The sequence below is a fragment of the Bos mutus genome, chromosome 19 (genome assembly GCF_027580195.1).
Source record: "Bos mutus isolate GX-2022 chromosome 19, NWIPB_WYAK_1.1, whole genome shotgun sequence".
NCBI lineage: Eukaryota > Metazoa > Chordata > Mammalia > Artiodactyla > Bovidae > Bos > Bos mutus.
Window position 1 is genome coordinate 49,509,046 of NC_091635.1, and position 20,779 is coordinate 49,529,824.

Below are 20,779 nucleotides of genomic sequence, written 5' to 3' on the forward strand. Positions count from 1 at the left end.
TATTTCCAGGTAGAAAGTTAAAAAAAAAAAAAAGCAAAACTTTCTTTAAAAGAATGCCTACAAAAACATAAGATTTTAAGACATATAAACATTATTTGCATCATTAAGTACCATCTTAACAATAAAATGGTCTCTACTCTGACAGCATATATAACACATAGGCTTTAGGCCTCCTTAGACTTGATAAAGACACAAGGCACATCTCATTCCTTGTGAGGGCTATCAATTATCATTTGTGCACGTTTGCCAACAAAGGTCCATCTAGTCAAAGCTATGGTTTTTCTAGTAGTCATATATGGATGTGAGAGCTGGACTATAAAGAAGGCTGAGCACCAAAGAATTGATGCTTTTGAACTGTGGTGTTGGACTGCAAGGAGATCCAACCAGTCAATCCTAATTTCCTAAAGGAAATCAGTCCTGAATATTCATTGGAAGGACTGATGCTGAAGCTCCAACACTTTGGCCACTTGATGAGAAGAACTGACTCATTGAAGAAGACCCTGATGCTGGGAAAGATAGAAGGCAGGAGAAGAAGGGGACAACAGAGGATGAGATGGTTGGATGGCATTACCGACTCAAAGCACATGAGTTTGAGGAAGCTCCAGTAGTTGGTGATGGACAGGGAAGCCCAGGATGCTGCAGTCCATGGGGTCACAGACAGACACGACTGAGCGACTGAACTGACTTGCAATGACAGAGGTTGATCTTTACACTGTTCTTCAGTGAATATCCCAATTTTCCAACCTGGCTAAATTTGATCATGAAATTGGCTCTCCAGTACTTTCATTTCAGACAGCACTGCCTTTATGAATATTGTTTACTTTCAATTTACCCACAGCCTGTGCATATTATTTATGTCCAAAGGATTCTCTTATTTGGGGAAGTGTTTTGGATATAGGAAGTAGGGTTCTTTCTGCTCTGGATTTCTACAGCTGCGGGCTCAATCTTTTGGGGTTTTATGGCTTTATCCTCTACACACTCTATAACATTTAAAAACAAAACTAAATACCTGACATCAAAATTTTGACCACCAAAGACAATATCAAGAGCATGAAAAACATCCCTCACGAAGGGAGAAAATATTTGAAAATCATATATCCAACATGGGATTAATATCTAGAATATATAAAGAACTTCTTGTCGCTCAGTCATGTCCAACTCTTTGTGACCCCGTGGCCTTCAGTCCACAGGCTCCTCTGTCCATGGGATTCTCCAGGCAAGAATACTGCAGTGGGTTGCCATTTCCTTCTCCAGGGGATTTTCCTGACCCAGGGATCGAACCCAGGTCTCCCGCATTGTGGGCAGACGCTTTAACCTCTGAGCCACCAGGGAAGCATAAAGAACTTGTACAACAACAAAAAAGCAAACAACTCATTTCAAAAACAAGAAAATACACAAATGACGGAGCACAGAAGAAGATGATCAACCATCACTAGCCATTACGGAAATACAAATCAAAACTGCTATCCACTAGGGCGGCTAAAAGAAGAAAGGCAAATAGGGACTTCCCTGGAGAATCCGCCCTGCAATGCAGCGGATGCGGGTCGGATCTCTGGTTGGGGAACTAAGTTCCACGTTCCAAACAAACAAAGCCCGCGGGCCACAACAAAGATCCCACGTGCTGCAACTAAGACCCCACACAGCCAAATAAAAAATAAACAGCAAAAACAAAGAAGAAGAAAAAAGAAAGACAAATAAGTGTAGACAAGGTGATGGAAAAACTGCAATCTCATACACTGGTGGTGGGAGTGTAGAACAGTGCAGACACTTAGGAAAACAATCTGGCAGTTCATCAAACTGTTAAACATTGAGTGGACAGTGACTCCAGCCATGAAATTAAAAGAGGCTTGCTCCGTGGAAGGAAAGCTATGACAAACCTAGACAGCGTATTGAAATAAAAAGCAGAGATATCACTTTGCCCACAAAGTCCGTATAGTTAAAACTATGGTTTTTTTCAGTAGTCATGTACAGATGTTAGAGTTGGACCATAACGAAGGAGGAGCACCAAAAAATTGATGCTTTCAAATTGAGGTGCTGGAGAAGATTCCTGAGAACCCACTGGACAGCAAGAAGATCAAACTCGTCAACCCTAAAGGAAATCAGCCCTGACTATTCACTGGAAGGACTAATGTTAAGCTGAAGCTCCAATACTCTGGCCACCTGATGCAAAGAGCTGACTCATTGGAAAAGACCCTGATGCAGGGAAAGACTGAGGACAGGAGAAGACGGTGGCAGAAGATGAAATGACTAGATAGCATCACTGACTCAATGCATATGAATCTAAGCAAACTCCAAAAGACAGTGAAGACAGGGGAGACTAGCGTGCTGCACTCCATGGGGTCACAAAGGGTTGGACATGACTTAGCAACTGGACAACACTCCAAGGTATATATCAAAAGAACTGAAAGCAGGGTCTTGGAGAGATATGTGTATACCACTGTTCCTAGAAGGATCATTTACAATAACCAAAAGGTAAAAACAATTCAAATGTCCAGATGAATAGATAAACAAAATGTAGTATATACATATTATCCAGCCATAAAAAGGAATGAAATCTGCTACATGTTACAACATGGATGAACCTTGAAAACATTATGCTAAGTGAAATTAGACATGAAAGGATAAATATTGCATGATTTTGCTTCAGGTACCTAGAACAGACAAATTCAGAGATAGAAGTAGAATAAAGGTTATCAGGGGCTTGGGGCGGGGTGGCAGAAGTGAGGAGTTATTATTTAACAATTATAGAGTTTCTGTTAATGAACAAGTTCTTGAAATAGATACTGGTGATGGTTGCACAATATCATGAAATGTACTTAATGGCAGTGAAGTATGCACTTTTAAATGGTTCAAAGAGTAAAGTTCATACTATATACAGTGTACTATAGTAGTTTACTATAGTAATAATACATTACTGAAGTCAGAAAAAAAAATGACATATACACCCGAGTCTGTGAAGATGAGACAAAAATTCACATAAAACATTTCAGAAGTTCCTTACAATAAGGTCAAGACATAGTTGAAAGTACTAGACATAAAGCTATATTCCTATTACAATCAGCAATCATAATTGAGTACAATTTCGCTTTCTCTCATATGTATGAGAAAAGTATATTTTATTTGTTAATATTAGGAATACACAAACACAGTGTTTAGAAAGGGTTTTACAGAAGTGCAAACATCAAATCAGTTTTCTTTTTTAAATCAGGAAATAATTGTAAAGAGCTTAATAAATGTGAAAATTTTGAAAGGCTGAAAAATCCACTTGCAGTGTTTTCACTTGCATCAGTCAGTCAGTTCAGTCGCTCAGTCGTGTCCAACCCCATGAATCGCAGCACGCCAGGCCTCCCTGTCCATCACCAACTCCGGGACTTCACTCAAACTCATGTCCATCGAGTCGGTGATGCCATCCAGCCATCTCATCCTCTGTCATCACCTTCTCCTGCCCCCAATCCCTCCCAGCATCAGAGTCTTTTCCAGTGAGTCAACTCTTTGCGTCAGGTGGCCAAAGTATTGGAGTTTCAGCTTTAGCATCAGTCCTTCCAAAGAACACCCAGGACTGATCTTTAGAATGGACTGGTTGGATCTCCTTGCAGTCCAAGGGACTCTCAAGAGTCTTCTCCAACACCACAGTTCAAAAGCATCAATTCTTTGGCGCTCAGCTTTCTTCACAGTCCAACTCTCACATGCATACATGACCACAGGAAAAACTAGCCTTGACTAGACTGACCTTTGCTGGCAAAGTAATGTCTCTGCTTTTGAATATGTATCTAGGTTGGTCATAACTTTTCTTCCAAGGAGTAAGTGTCTTTTAATTTCATGGCTGCAGTCACCATCTGCAGTGATTTTGGAGCCCAAAAAAATAAAGTCTGACGCTGTTTGCACTGTTTCTCCATCTACTTCCCATGAAGTGATGGGACTGGATGCCATGATCTTCGTTTTCTGAATGTTGAGCTTTAAGCCAACTTTTTCACTCTCCTCTTTCACTTTCATCAAGAAGCTTTTTAGTTCCTCTTCACTTTCTGCCATAAGGGTGGTGTCATCTGTATATCTGAGGTTATTGATATTTCTCCTGGCAATCCTGATTCCAGCTTGTGCTTCCTCCAGCCCAGCATTTCTCATGATGTACTCTGCATATCAGTTAAATAAGCAGGGTGACAATATACAGTCTTGATGTACTCCTTTTCCTATTTGGAACCAGTCTGTTGTTCCATGTCCAGTTCTAACCGTTGCTTCCTGACCTGCATATAGGCTTCTCAAGAGGCAGGTCAGGTGGTCTGGTATGCCCATCTCTTTCAGAATTTTCCAGTTTCTTGTGATCCACACACTCAAAGGCTTTGGCATAGTCAATAAAGCAGAAATAGATATTTTTCTGGAATTTTCTTGCCTTTTCGATGACCCAGTGGATGTTGGCAATTTGATCTCTGGTTCCTCTACCTTTTCTAAAACCAGCTTGAACAACTGCAAGTTCATGGTTCATGTAACTGCTAAAGCCTGGCTTGGAGAATTTTGAGAGTTACTTTACTAGTGTGTGAGATGAGTGCGATTGTGCAGTAGTTTGAGCATTCTTTGACATTGCCTTTCTTTGGGATTGGAATTAAAACTGACCTTTTCCAGTCCTGTGGCCGCTGCTGAGTTTTCCACATTTGCTGGCATATTAAGTGCAGCACTTTCACAGCATCATCTTCCAGGATTTGAAATAGCTCAACTGGAATTCCACCGCCTCCACTGGCTTTGTTCATAGTGATGCTTCCTAAGGCCCACTTGACTTCACATTCCAGGATGTCTGGCTCTAGGTGAGTGATCACACCATTGTGATTATCTTGGTCATGAAGATCTTTTTTGTACAGTTCTTCTTGGTCATGAAGATCTTTTTTGTACAGTATTCTTGCCACCTCCTCAAGTGCCTGCTGCTGCTGCTGCTGTTAAGTTGCTTCAATCGTGTCCGACTCTGTGCGACCCCAGAGACGGCAGCCCACAAGGCCCCTCATCCCTGGGATTCTTCAGGCAAGAACACTGGAGTGGGTTTCCATTTCCTTCTCCAATGCATGAAAGTGAAAAGTGAAAGTGAAGTCGCTCAGTCGTATCCGACTCTTCGTGACCCCATGGTCTGCAGCCTACCAGGCTCCTCCGTCCATGGGATTTTCCAGGCAAGAGTACTGGAGTGGGGTGTTCAAATGCCTATCTTCTAATAAATTCTTCTAATACATACTGAACCTCTATGCAGTATAGTTCTCTTGGACCTATAATTGTAACCTTCACTTACATTCCTACAAAGTTTGAGGTATGAGCCACATGTTATTTAAAGATTCAGATGAAGACACAGAAATGAAATTTAAAAGGTACAGTGGTCCCTTGGTATCTGTGGGGGACTGGTTCCAGAATACCAAAATCCACAGATGCTCAAGTCCTTTACATTAAATGGAGCAGTACAATGAATACAGTCAGTCCTCCTTATCAGTAGACACAAAACCCACAGAACACAGAGGGCCAAGTGTGTATCTTAAAAGAAAACTAAGAAATAACTATTGATTTTATATAAAGTACAACACATCATAATCATGTAAAGACACCAATGACTGTAACCATCTCGTTCTCTTGTGCTCTGTGCTCAGTCACTGAGTCGTGTCTGACTCCGCGACCCCACCAGGCTCTTCTGTCCGTGGGGATTATCCAGGCAAGAATACTGGAATGGGCTGCTATGCCCTCTTCCAGGGAATCTTCCCAACCCAGGGATCGAACCCAGGTCTCCCACACTGCAGGCAGATTCTTTACTGTCTTAGCCACTAGATAACCCAAGAAATGCTGAACATCTACCTGTGCAAAGTGACTTTTTTTGAAAAAATATTCCTCAAGAAACTTGCACTCTAGCAGGAAGATTGAATTAATACACATAAAACACCACCATACATACGTAAAAATACTGAAATAATAAGTATACAAATTAAGAGTCACAGGAATTCAAGGGTAGTAAGCTCTGGGTAGTTCAGTAATGTTCTAGAGAAGACAGGAAGATTTAGGCAAAGTCTGCTGCTGCTAAGTCACTTCAGTCGTGTCCAACTCTGTGCGACCCCACAGATGGCAGCCCACCAGGCTCCCCCGTCCCTGGGATTCTCCAGGCAAGAATACTGGAGTGGGTTGCCATTTCCTTCTCCAATGCATGAAAGTGAAAAGTGAAAGTGAAGTCGCTCAGTCGTGTCTGACTGACTCTTCAAGACCCCATGGACTGCAGCCTACCAGGCTCTTCCATCCATGGGATTTTCCAGGCAACAGTACTGGAATGGGGTGCCATTGCCTTCTGCGAGGCAAAGTCTAGAAGTCCAAAAAGATGAGTAGAATGAGAACCATTCATACTCCAGCCTCATCACGTCTGTCCAACACTTCATAAAATATAAAATTATTAAAATAGATGAAAGTAGAGAAAATGTCACCCAGGCAAATGACAGAAATTTGAAATGAGGAGAACCAACCAATTAGCCCACATAATGCTTATTATGGAGAAGTTTAAAATTTTAAAGTAGGCGTAATATCAAATTGTGTAAATCATATGGAAAACATTCCTAAAAATTACATGGACTTCTGACATGACTTTTCCCTTGTATCTATTCATACTAGTATTTACAGCTTATGAGAAATATGAGTGTCTCAGAACCATTAAAACTTTTTGCTCATCTGCAAAAAGTGGGCACTCAAACTTAATCAAAGGTTCGAATTATAACACAAATTAGAAATCTACTAGTCCTTGCACATAAGGTTGTGTTTCTGTTTTCCTCCATATTTTCTATGAAGTGCTTCATGGATTCCGATAATTTTAGTTCAGAGCCAGTTTGTAACTCAATTTTAAATATTTATATTCCTGGAGCATTCAAATATTTGCATAAATGTCATGAAACAACCATAATTTATCCTGTAAAAACACAGTTTACCAGATTATTACTATTAGCTTTATTCTGTCAGCTTTCTTCATAATTCAAAAGGCACTAAGCTGGCCCATTCATTCTGTAAACATTTTAATATAAGCCCTGCCAGGTACCTTCTAGATCCCAGAGTTCTCATTATCAAGCATTTCAGAACTCAACATAAAGTAGAGGTGACAATTAAACCAGCAGCTGTGATGCAGTGGAGTAACTACTACAGTAAAAGGGCATTACAGCAGGAGGGAAAGCAGGAGCAGCATCAGCAAAGGCTTCTGAGAGGACCTAATGCCTGGACTCAGTTTTGAGGGATGAGGATCTGATGAGGGAGCTAGTACAGGAAGAAAGATGCACATCAATTCATGTCAGCCTCTATGTCAGCTTCTAGAAATAAAAATAATACACACTGACCCTAATTTCAAGACACTAGTAATCTTCTCAAGAATTTACTTCATAGAGAAAAGCCTTGAAATTTGGCCTTAAAAATGAGTTTACACTCAACTTTTTAACAAATCAGTTCACTGTGCACAAAAAGGCAAATATTACATGATCCTATTTACACGAGACTCAAAAATAGGCAAACCTAATCTACAGTGACAGATGTCAAAACACTGGTTACCTCTGAGGGGTACTGTTAACTGGGAGAGGGCAGGAAGGAGCCTAGGGGGGTGTGGGAAATGTTCTTTTTCTAGATTTTACATGGTGGTTACTTGGGTACACATCTAAAATTTCATCAAGCTGTACAGTGAGACTTGTGCACTTAACTATATGTAAGTGATAAGAAAGCATTCCAACATCTAGGAAGCAGCATTTTCAAAGGTAAAGAGTATTCAGGCAAGGACCAAATCACAGAAACTACGAGTGCTTGCCATGCTAGACTGACTTTAAACCATAGGATACAGGTACCTTCCATTGAAAGGCACTTGAGAATTTCAAAAAGACTATACTGGTGGAAAAATAAATAATGGATTGGAAGGGTATGAGATTAATAGTCCAGGAGACAGATGAAGGTCTTTTCTAAGGCAACAACTTTAAAGGTGGAAAAGGAACAGAAAATAATAAGAAGGCAGCACCAAAGGGACATTGTGACTGATTAAATGTGAACAGAGGAAAGGAAAAGTCTCAACTGATGACTAGGTTTCTGGCCTGGGGCCATGGGTAAATCGCAGACATATGCATTATAAAAGCAGATCTATAGAAAAAGAAGTTGCATTTAATTTTACACTCTACTGAAATAAGAAATATGCTCCAATCAAAATGGAACATTTTTCTACGAGATGTTACTCACTGCCAAGTGTTCATTCAGATGATGTCTTATTTCTTTGTAATTTAAATATATTTGCTTGGTAATCACACATCAACTTCTGTTTGAATCTCTAAGATGGTACCAGTGATATGACAATATAAAATGGATCCACCATTAGGTAATTCCTCCTTACTACACCTCCAAACTTATAAAGAATAGGCAATTTGTCCTTCCATAATCAGCTTTAAAGAGGTCGAGTCAACATCTGACAAAATGAATAACTTCTGATCTATAAAATTCCACACAGTGAAAGACTTCATTTATAGATGCTTACATAAACTAAAGAATTTCTAAACCAGATTTATTAATCCAACAACTGTTCTAAACCCATCACAGTTTCCCACCACAGCTGCTCACCAACAGATTCCAAAACCAACTTTAAAGCAGAGCCAAAAATGACATAATAACATGCCTAATACAACTAACCATTTTTTAAAAGTAAAAGATGCATTTAAATACATATATACTATAGATATGAAAACATGAGTTTTAGGCCTCTGGGCACACACACATATATTCAAACCAATCTTCCTCTAAAAATTCAATCTAGTTTTTAGAAAAGAATGCTTTGATATGCAATTCACTCATTCAACAAATATGTATTGAGGACTTCCCTGGTAGTACAGTGGCTAAGAATCCACCTACCAATGCAGGGCACAGGGGTTCAATTTCCCTCTGGGAAGATTCCACATGCCACAGAGCAACTAAGCCCATGTGCCACAACTACTGAGCCCAAGTGCTACAACTACTGAAGCCTGTGCGCCTAGAGCCTGTGCTCCCCAAGAGAAGCCACAGCAAGGAGAAGCTCGTGCACCACAATGAAGAGTAGCTCCTGCTCGTCACAACTAGAGAAAGCCCAGCACAGCACTGAAGACCCAGTGCAATGAAAAATATGTAAGTAATTCTTAAAAACAAAAAAACAACAAATCTATATTGAGTAGCTAATATATGATAGGCCCTGTGTAAGTGCTAGGGATACAGCAGTGAGTAAAACATACATGTCCCACCCTCGTGGAGTTTTATACCTTAGTACTAGTGGTCAGTTTTCATTCCAATCCCAAAGAAAGGCAATGTCAAAGAATGCTCAAACTACCGCACAATTGCACTCATCTCACACGCTAGTAAAGTAATGCTCAAAATTCTCCAAGCCAGGCTTCAGCAATACATGAACAGTGAACTTCCTGATGTTCAAGCTGGTTTTAGAAAAGGCAGAGGAACCAGAGATCAAATTGCCAACATCCGATGGATCGTGGAAAAAGCAAGAGTTCCAGAAAAACATCTATTTCTGCTTTATTGACTGTGCCAAGTCTTTGACTGTGTGGATCACAATAAACTGTGGAAAATTCTGAAAGAGATGGGAATACCAGACCCCCTGACCTGCCTCTTGAGAAACCTATATGCAGGTCAGGAAGCAACAATTAGAACTGAACACGGAACAACAGACTGGTTCCAAATAGGAAAAGGAGTACGTCAAGGCTGTATATTGTCACCCTGCTTGTTTAACTTATATGCAGAGTACATCATGAGAAACGCTGGGCTGGAAGAAGCACAAGCTGGAATTAAGTTTGCCAGGAGAAATATCAATAACCTCAGATATGCAGATGACACCACCCTTATGGCAGAAAGTGAAGAGGAACTCAAAAGCCTCTTGATGAAAGTGAAAGTGGAGAGTGAAAAAGTTGGCTTAAAGCTCAACATTCAGAAAACTAAGATCATGGCATCCAGTCCCATCACTTCATGGGAAATAGATGGGGAAACAGTGGAAACAGTGTCAGACTTTATTTTTTGGGCTCCAAAATCACTGCTGATGGTGACTGCAGCCATTAAATTAAAAGACACTTACTCCTTGGAAGGAAAGTTATGACCAACCTAGATAGCATATTAAAAAGCAGAGACATTACTTTGCCAACAAAGATCTGTCTAGTCAAGGCTATGGTTTTTCCTGTGGTCATGTATGGATGTGAGAGTTGGACTGTGAAGAAGGCTGAGCGCTGAAGAATTGATGCTTTTGAACTGTGATGTTGGAGAAGACTCTTGAGAGTCCCTTGGACTGCAAGCAGATCCAACCAGTCCATTCTAAAGGAGATCAGTCCTGGGTGTTCTTTGGAAGGAATGATGCTAAAGATGAAACTCCAGGACTTTGGCCACCTTATGTGAAGAGTTGACTCATTGGAAAAGACCCTGATGCTGGGAGGGATTGGGGGCAGGAGGAGAAGGGGATGAGGATGAGATGGCTGGATGGCATCACTGACTCGATGGATGTGAGTCTGAGTGAACTCCGGGAGTTGGTGATGGACAGGGAAGCCTGGCGTGCTGCGATTCATGGGGTCGCAAAGAGTCGGACACAACTGAGCGACTGGATGTTGTCATTTATTTGCTAAGTCGTGTCTGATTCTGCAATTGCTTGGACTGTGATATGTCAGGCTCCCCTGTCCACGGGATCTTCCAGGCAAGAATACTAGAGTGAGTTGCCATTTTCTTCTTGAGGGGAATCTTCCTGACCCAGGGATTGAACTCACATCTCTTATGTCTCCTGTATTGGCAGGTGGGTTCTTTACCACTAAACCATATATGATCATGAAAACTGCATTCTAGGGCAATGTCTTCCTTCCACCCCAGTATCTCTCTGATTACTGCAATGAATCTTCCCTGAGCCTTAAATTAAGACCCATGTGACTGGAGATTAAGTGTTAGGATTATTCAATAAGAACTTCAAGATAATTGGTTGATTAAAACATAGAAGGCCTCTCGGATACTAAAGACTAGAGAAACAATAATAATTTTCAGGGAAGCACCAGCTTAGGGCCTTCCCTGGCAGTCCAGTGGTTAAGACTCCAAGCTTTGACTGCAGAGGGGCACGGGTTCAATCCCTGGTTGAGAGACCAAGAAGCCACACTCTGTGTGGTATGGCCTCACCAAAATGGAAGAGTAAATCAAGAAAGAGGAAAGGAGGTATACAGACTACAGGATCCAACACAGGACAGCAGAGGAGATCTCGGGACAGCAGCTAGGCTGGAAGTGCAAGGGCAAAACGTACAGACTGCAGCAGGCCAGAAGGCTCCAGGAAATGTTTTTTTCTAATATGGTGAACTGAGTGAACATCTGAGGTCTATTAACATATGGAATAGATTTAACATTTGGTGGCAACTCTGGGGGTTGAATTACAGTAAATAGAAACCTACACAAATAAAAGCAATTAATAAGGAAATATTTAAGAGGAAATAAAGTGTACAGGAAAGGCAAAGTAATCCTATTAATAGTACATTAAATAGCTTAGCTGAGAAGAGCACTTACAAAGGCCTAATATATAAACAGTTAACAACTATCTCTAAACAAAATTAAAATATACACACACTAAGAAGAGAAAATGGGAGGACAGGAGCACATATGTGTGTGTTGGGGACTGGTAGCAGTGTTAAAAAAAAAAAAAAAAAAGCCAAGTCCTCAACATTTTATTTCAAGACATAAGGACCAAATTAATAAATTTAAAGTGTTCAAAGTATTGGCTGATGGCTGGATGAAAACTGGGAGAGAGAATAACTACTATTGTTTCCATAACAAACCCTGTAAAATAATTTGATTTTAAATTATGTGTGTGTATCATTGTGATAAAGATTAAAACTAAAAGACTAAGAGAAAGAAAGGCATTAGCTGTGGAGTGTACGAAAAATAAGCTTAATTTTTTTTTAAAGCTATTCATAAAATTTAGTTTTAAATCATTTGGATTATTTACAACCAGTGAGAATGCTCTATATGTTGATGTGAATTTTATTCTTGGCTTCCGAAGTAACTCTATACAACACTTGAAGCATTTAAGTTTCCAACTCTAATCTCATATCCAGCAATAGAATGATACTTGTCATTATGGATGAAAAATATATGAATATCAATGTATAAAAACAAATTGAAAATAAATAAATCTCTTCCCAAAAAATCACTTCATGAACAAAATTACCAAATACTACGTATTACTAAAAGACATTCTTAAGCGTTCATAAACACAGTACTGACTGCCATTCTAGTCTCTCAATGACTACTCAGGAATGTACATTATTAGATTAAATACCTGAACTAAACACACAAAATTATGTATTACTTTTAAGGATCCCATGTTTTTAACTACGATTCAAAACCTTTAGCAATTTTTTTCAAAGTTGATGAAAGGAAAAGAAATTCTGGGATGGATATATTGCTCAGCATACTCATCCCTGTCAGCACTTAACACTTTACCCTCCACAAACATTATGTGGTTCTCCAAATCTCTACATCATTTATATATTCACCCAATCATGCAATATTTGCTAAGCACAAAATACACCAGGTACTGAACTTATCTTGGTACTGGGAATGCAGCATCATGACTGACAATAAATGTAACAATCACAAGTTGTGAACTATGCAGAACAGTGCAACAATGACAGAAGTGTAAGTATCATGTAAGTAAGTGTAAGTATCATGAAAGAGGATACGAGAAGGCCGATCTGAGGCAATCAGAGCTGGGACTTCAGGTGTGAAAAATGAGTCAGACATGGGAAAATTTGTAAACAGTTTTTCCAGGCGGAGAGGAAAACAGGTTGACAGGAAAGGGATGACAGGATCCCATCTGAATTTTATGATTACACTGGCTGCTATGTAAAACTAGGAAACCTCGTGAACTAGCAAGAGATGACGGCAACTGAGAAGTGGCGGCGAAGATGAGCAGACGCTAACAGACGGGACTAGACAACAAACTGGGGATAAGAGGATAGGTCAGATGGTGAAAGAGAAGAAGGGAGGGTGTCTATCGATTTTTGGCTTTAGGAACTGTGTTGGAATAGTGGTGCCACTTACTGTCACATGGAAGACTAGGAGAGCCCTAGCTTGATACAAGAGTCCTTCTCACAATGCAATCTCTCTAGACTCTTTTACAAGTTATGACGAAAAGGTAAGACACCACAGCAGACCTTAAAAGCTTTTTTCTGCAAGGGGTAAGATGTTAACACCATCTAACTTTATAGAAATGAAACAGAAGGAGAACTTCCTCTGTAACACCTCACAGTTTTGCTCCTAATACTCCAACCACCATCAATTTTCCTGAACCTTGTTCATAGGATAGTGATAAACATGGGATTTCTCAAGAGAGCCTTATATTAATATTAAATTCCTAATAAAAATGGGTGACAAGGGAAGGCCTTCATCTTTCAATAGATGGATCTTCTAACAGAAGGCCTCTGACTGTAACAGTAAATATCATAAAGCTAGTTTTGTCAGGTTTGGGGGTCAGTAATCAACTATCTACCTCCGACCTCCAAGAGCTCTTTCTTAGTAAAAGAAAGGAAAGAGGCTGAGTGGGTGGCCCAATTTAAACACAAATATCATGAAGCCCAAAAGGTAAAAATGGAAGCATAAACAAGCACTGAAAAGAGAAGCCACGCTTTCTGGAAACGGTTTGGAAAGACTGTCATCAACAAAGATCTACTGTATAGCACAGAGAACTCTACTCAATTTCCTGTAATAATCTAAATGGGATAGGAATTTGAAAAAGAATAGATAGATATATGTATACATGAATACTGAATCACTTTGCTGTTCACTGGAAACTAACACAACATTATAAATCAACTATACTCCAATGTAATTTTTTTTTAATGTTAAGATATAATTTAAAAAAAAGAACATCTTAGCCTTCTCAGTACCACTATCAAACCACCAACTTTTAATTCACAAATAAAAATCTCTCCACCTCTGCAGCTGGCTAACAATGGAGTTTAAACTCTCATCATTAAACTCCAGTGTTCCAAAAACAGATTTTCTACAGCCACAGCAACAAAAATATTCACGTTCCTAACTCTTCCAGTGACCTATCATAAAATCAAGGGCCAAAAACCTTCCCTGTCTCCTGAGAGAACACCTGGCTATAGGCTGGTCACAATATTCCCAACTCTAAGGAACTTACACATCTTTCTGGAAGGCAACCCTGAACGCTGTCACTGTGAAGTCTCACTAACCGAGCACAAAGGCAAACAATGAACAAGAAAAAACAAACAACAGCTGTCCAGTTTGGTAAATGGGGAGGCCGTTAACAGTCAAGTGATGTCACCTCATTCTGCTCATCCCCCCCAAATCCAGGGTTCACTGGTGTATTTATCTCCTCTTTGTCACTGACACTCCATATGGAGTGTCAAACTGGAGATTATGAAGAACAGTATCTTTGTAACTACTTAGGTGACTACACATAAGCAAACTAATCCAGTGACTAAGACTCCATGCTCCCAATGCAGGGGTGCGACCCCATGGACTGTAGCCCACCAGGCTCCTCTGTCCATGGGGATTCTCCAGGCAAGAATATGGGAGTAGGTTGCCACGCCCTCCTCCAGGGGATCTTCCCAACCCAGTGATTGAACCCAGGTCTCCAACCTTGCAGGCGGATTCTTTAGCATCTGAGCCACCAGGGAAGCCCCCAATGCAGGCGGGTAGGTTCAGTCCCTGGTCAGGGATCTAGAGCCCACATACTGATCTAGAGTGCACACACTGCAACTAAGACCTGGTACAGCCAAATAATTTTTTTTTTTTTTTAACTGCTCTGTTTTTCTCCTTTACATATAATAACAGTTGATGAGGCATACTTGCAAAAGGCTAGACCTACCATTCCACACTAATGCTAGAGAGTTCACTGGTAAACTTAGCAAATACCGATGAAGGCAAATTGGTGTCTTAATAAAAGAGAACAGTGCATCCCAGAAAGTACCAACTGTGAAATTCAATTTCCATTTGCACAATGGTATGTTACACTAAACCAGCTAACATCACATCAGGGTTAGTATAATACTAATGAAAATTTAATATTAATACTATAAAACATGGAGGATAAAATTTTGGTTGAAGAGTCAATGTCTTAGAGCACATTAGGGTTGATGGGTAAAAAAAATGGGAAGCTTTGCAATCTTCAACTATTACATGCTTAATTATTTCACTAGCAAACACAATGACCTTTAAGTGCTAAATTCTTTAACAAACAATTACTGAGCACATACTATGAAATGAGTATGGTGGCAGGGCACCTCCAGGTCACCAAATACTCCCACACACTTTGCACTCCCACAGCACTCCCTTCTATAGACTGTAGCACTTAATATATTGTGTGTTAATTATTTATAAATTTAATACATAAAACATTTAGAAGTTATTATGCCCATTATCAAATAAACACAAAAAAAGAATCTTAAAATAGAAATCCTAATATTTTATTCCCACCTCCCATGGCTAGTCCTACATACACTTTGAAGTATATACTGTATATTTCAGTGGAGAGCACTGACACAGGTTATGAGAGAGGGGGTCTCAGTCATCTCTGTTCCTTCAGTGTCTAAGTAGACAATGCTCAGTAAAAGGTTGCTGAATGTATGAGCAAAGAGACACTTCAAAACATGAATCCACAACAAAATTTTCTGACATCACCTAGCTGCTTAGTCTAATATAACTGCCAAATTCTACTCAAAGAAAAGGATTGGAAGAAATTTACCCACTGTATTGTATTACCACAATTTAAAAGCTAAGGTGGCTCAGATGGTAAAGGGTCTGTCTACAATGCGGGAGACCCGGCTTCGAAGATGCCCTGGAGAAGGAAATGGCAATCCACTCCAGTACTATTGCCTGGAAAATCCCATGGACAGAGGAGCCTGGTAGGCTACAGTCCATGGGGTTGCAAAGAGTCGGGCACGACTGAGCAACTTCACTTAAGGACAATTTTAATTTAGCCAATTCTTACTTAAAAAAAAAAAAAGCCTTATAATTCTGTTTCCAGAATGATGCAAGGAAAGGAGGAGCATGAAAAAAGAATTAAAAAACTGGAGAAGATATTCTGAGTTCTTAAATGCTCTAAACTGCAACTCCTTCCCTTTTTTTTTTTTTTTTAATGCTATGCTCCAAGCATTTAGAATACATTTTTAGGAATACACGGCCTCAAACTTAATGCAATAAAGAACTGAGGTAAAGAGATGCAGAACTTATCTGCTAAAATTTTCACTATCCATAAAATATAGTAAGTATATTATACTTTAGATAATATATGCAATTTAACTAGAGTCAAGCCTTCAAGGGAAAGCTTGTGTTCTATTTAAGAAAAATAGAGATACAAGCCAAAAATAAAAGCTACCACTAATACATCTCCTTTAAAAAAGAAAGATTAAAGTATACTTTAAGGAAATTATTAATTTTTATTAGGCTGATATACAGTGTAGCTAAAATAGTATCCAAAAGCAATCTTCTAATTTCGAGAGCTTCTGAAACGTAAACAAGAAGTCACTAGACTGCCCTTTCACTCAGGTCCAGTAGGTGTTATCTGTCGTTAACATAACACCACATTTCCAAGGCCCCATTCTGCAAGATAAACAGCCCGTAACTCCATATTTGAAGGTGGCAATACGTACTTGACTTTTTTTTTTAATACCACCTAATTATGGTTAGGCATTATTTAGGGCTCACTACTTTTAAGTAAAGCCAAGCAAGTAGGTATTTCAGTAGTTTGTCAAGTTAGCTTTTTACTTGTTTGTCCTTCACCCTCCCCATTCACCTTATACAATATAAGCAAGCAGCTAAGACTAACAAATATAAGTTTAGTACCTATTTAGATTATTCACATGCCTCAAAAAAGTTCTCAAACTATTTTCCAGCTTTATCAAAAACTTTATAAATTCCTTCTACAAGCTTACTAAAAAAATTCTGTATCAAAGTCTGACATTTAACAAACAGTATCATAATCAAAAGAATTACCCACTTTATTTTTATTTATTTAAAAAGCTCATCTCTTCTCAATTTTATGTGGCAGCCTAGATGGGAGGGGAGTTTGGGGGAGAATGGATATAGGCGTATGTATGGCTGAGTCTTTTCCCTGTTCGCCTGAAGCTATCACTTTCACAATTAACACTGTTAATCAGCTATACCATAATACAAAATAAAAAGTTGTTTTAAAAAAAAAAGCTCCTGGTTTACATTTAGAAATGCTGTTTAATCAACAGCTTGCTTCTCTTTCTTGCCTTAATTTTCCACTGCAAGCAAAAATGATAAAACATAAATTCAAACAAATTTAATAAGATTTTAACAAATATTTTGCTACCTCTTCAAAGATACGTTTTAAAATTCAACAAGCAGACACTGTCTAACAAATTGAACAAAGACCTTCAGTCAAATCAGTTTAAAATACACCAACTGTTAATTTCCTTTATATTTACAATGGTAGAATCTTACTTTATATGCGGCTAGAGTTAGATAAAAGTTCAATTTCAGAATTCCTTAATGTCAGCTAAATCACCCTCAAACTGAAACACCTCTAAACCTTGAAGCTGGAAATCAGTTTGACTGAAGTCCTCTTTCATGCCATGTAAGCCATTGCCTAATTGAGGCCAGACCTGTCAGGCTCAACAGCATCCCGGAAATGACTAGCCTACTAGAGCTGGAAACACATCAAGAATTTGGAATTTTTCTCATATTGAAGCAAGGAAAAAAGTTCAAGCAAGATTGCCCATAAGAACAATCAGTATACTGTTTCACAGGGTGAAAAAAGACCTAAAAGGTGTTATTTTTGTTATTCTGGTCATTTCGCAAGAATATATCAAAATTCTGTATGTAATTTCAGGTGATGGCCCAATGAACTTACCCTTTCCTTCCAACATAGGAACAAGAGTTTGCTACTAAATTCTCATATTGAATGCCTGTCTTGTAATCTAGTTTTTTTCTGCAGCTACTAATACCATCACCTGGAGCATGGTTGGTTTCTTGACTTTTCTTGACTTAGAAACCTGTTAACAATAATGCCTAACACCTAAGCTGCTTAATGTTTTTTTTTTTTACTTTTTAACAAGAAATACAAGCGCAAACGTGCGCGCGCGCGCGCACACACACACACACACACACTCTTTCTCTCTCTCAAATCCCAGTCATGAAAAATTAAGTCACATTCCGGCCATAAACTGAGCAATAGACACTTCCAGTTAGCGTGTGCTTTAGTGATCATGGACAGTGGTATCAGATTAAGTGGTAGGGGGTTGGGGCTGTTAACAACATACTGTGCATCAGAGCCAATAAGCAGCAGGCTAGAACTGGCAGCAAGAAGGCCGGTCTCTAAAGGGAGCTATAACACAATATCAGAATGCTGGATTTCCGAATGCCATTTTATGGGGAGGGAGGGGAAGCGAACAGGAGGGATCAAGTGTAATGAAAGGTTCTGACCAATGTCTGAGGCGATGAAACCGAAGACAAGGTCTTGTGGCAACACCAGCTGTCCAGTCTCATCTCACCTCAAACACAACTCAATTTCAGGTCGTTCTCATCAAAGTCAGCCGCTCAAAGGGTGAGGGGGTGGCAGGCAGTGGATGGTGACAGCCCCCCAAGAGACTGGCAAAAAGCCCTTGGAAACGGCAGAGACGGCACACAACTGGAAGGGGCTTCTGCTAGCGAACAGAGAGCACTGCAGCCGCCTTCCCCCTGCCTTCCAGCCAGGGCTGTCAGGTACGAGGTTAGGATGTCGCTGGAGGGTTTATGAACGAGTGATAGGAGAAAATGGCAGTAAAGGATAAGGGGGGCTGGAAAGGGCTGGTGCCACCCAAGGAAAAAGGGGAGGAGGACTTCCCTGGACACATCCAGAACAACGCCACCAGAGAGCACGGTCAGCGCCCTGCCAGCGCCTGACACCCCTTTCTCTGGGAAAGCTTCGCCCCCGTCCACACGATCTCAATCCCCAAACACTGCTCCCACCCGACCCTGCTCCCCCGCAAAAATCCCCATCGTGGCCTCCTTTCCCTTCCGCCTCAGGCGCCCCACGCCCTCAAGCTCCCCTCCCCTTCCCGGTCACCCACCCTCCGGGCGGCCCGTCGCCGGCCTCCCCGGCAGCTCGCCCAGACCCCTCCCCCCCTCACCTCTCCTCAGCGCCTCCTCGTAGCTGAGGAATCCGATCCGTGACTCCTTGGCGCCCATGCTCCCTTCATCCCCTCGGCCGGGGGTCGGAGCCCGCTCTCGCCCCCACCCCCCTCCCGCCTTCTCCTCGGCGTCCCTGGCTGACGGTGTCTGCGTCCCCCGGTCCCCACCTCCCCCAACACTAACAAGTGCGGCTCCTGCCCCGGCGGCTCCTCCCGGCCGCCGCCACCACCTCCATGCCGAATCACGTGACCCGCTCCCACCCCGCCCCCTTCCCCTCCCTCTTACTCCGCCCTTCTCTCTCCTCCCCTCCCCTCCCTTCCCTCCTCACGCCCTCTTCCCGCCCCCTCCCTCCCGCCTGCCCAGCCGAGGGTCACCTGACCCGAGGCCGGGGATTGTTCCGGGTAATGGCCGCCAGGGGCCACCCACTCCGCCCCGCCTCACGCTTGCCGCGCGCAGGGCGTAGGGGCGGGATCAGACCCTGCGCGTAATGCATCATCGCCACCTTCCGGCCAATCCGAAGCCGCAAGGCCCAGGGGCCTCCGCCCGCCTGAGGAGTGGTGACTTCCGGGGCGCTTGAGGCCGTCCTCCCGCCCACAAGTTGTGGTACTCGCTGGGCGGGGTCGTAACCCTGAAGGTTGGTCTGACTGTGGCCCAGAGCCGTCTTGAAAGAGAAATGGAATCTTAGGGAGCCGGGGTCCGAGGGGTGCGGTTTGTGAGAGACAGAAACGGGTGCGGTTCGTGAGAGGAACGGGCAGAAGAGGCATTCCAGACGTTAAGGACATTTTTGATTAGGAAGTAAGTTGTGAAAGGAAAGGAGACTTAAGGGTTTCACTAGAGAATTCTCCATCCTAGTGGAGTGATTCTTAAGGAAAGTGAATCTTGTGACAAAATTTAGAACATCTTCCTTTTAGCTGTATCCCATCCCCCGACCCTTTGACGCCTGATTTTCTTTCACTTACGCCGAGGCAATTTGCCCCTGGGCGCATCCTGCCTTGCGCCTCCCTCTATTACAGCCAGTGGAAGCTGTAGTGCAAAAGCTTAGCTTATCTGCTAGAGTTGCTCCCCACCAGAAATGTGAGCGTTACAAGACTAATAAGAGAGTTCCTTGCGCTTTTCTTTATTATTTTTAAATTATGTTAAAATATAAATTTGCCATGCTAATCATTTTTAAATAACTCAAGAGCAGAATCACACAGTATTTCCCTTTTTGTGATTGGTTTATTTCATTTAGCATGGTGTCCTCAGGATCTGTCCACTTTGCAGCACAGTAGCAGAATTTCCCAGGTTTACCATGTGATCCAGCACTTCCAGTTGTGATTATATACCCAAAAGAATTGAAAACCCGGACAGGAACAGATACTTATATCTCCGTGTTTATAGAACATTGTTCAAAATAAGCAAAAGGTAGAAGCAATGCAAGTGTCTCATCAACTGGACAGATGAATAAGTAAATATAGTATATGCCTACAATGGAATAAATTCAGTTCCTTGCTTTTTTTTTAATTCAGTTTGTATACGAAAACACATTTGTTTGAAAAATAATCATTTGAATTAGATTAGATTTAAGGTGATACGTAATTCAGGGACAGCAAAAGGATTCTAGTTCCTAAAGTCAACAGATTATAATATGCCCTGCTAGAGAGAGAAGGTAATAACTCTACTCATC

General features: G+C 41.1%; 1 protein-coding gene across 1 annotated transcript in view; it reads right to left on the bottom strand.

Annotated features, from left to right (window-relative positions):
- The window catches only part of USP32 (ubiquitin specific peptidase 32), a 212,666-nt gene extending 193,327 nt beyond the window's left edge, over positions 1-19,339 (bottom strand). The window contains exon 1 of the mRNA XM_005892310.3: positions 19,113-19,339. Coding sequence (XP_005892372.1) covers positions 19,113-19,170 — 58 coding nt within the window. The 5' untranslated portion in view covers positions 19,171-19,339. The remainder of the gene's footprint in view (positions 1-19,112) is intronic.
- Between the last annotated feature and the right edge of the window lie 1,440 nt (positions 19,340-20,779).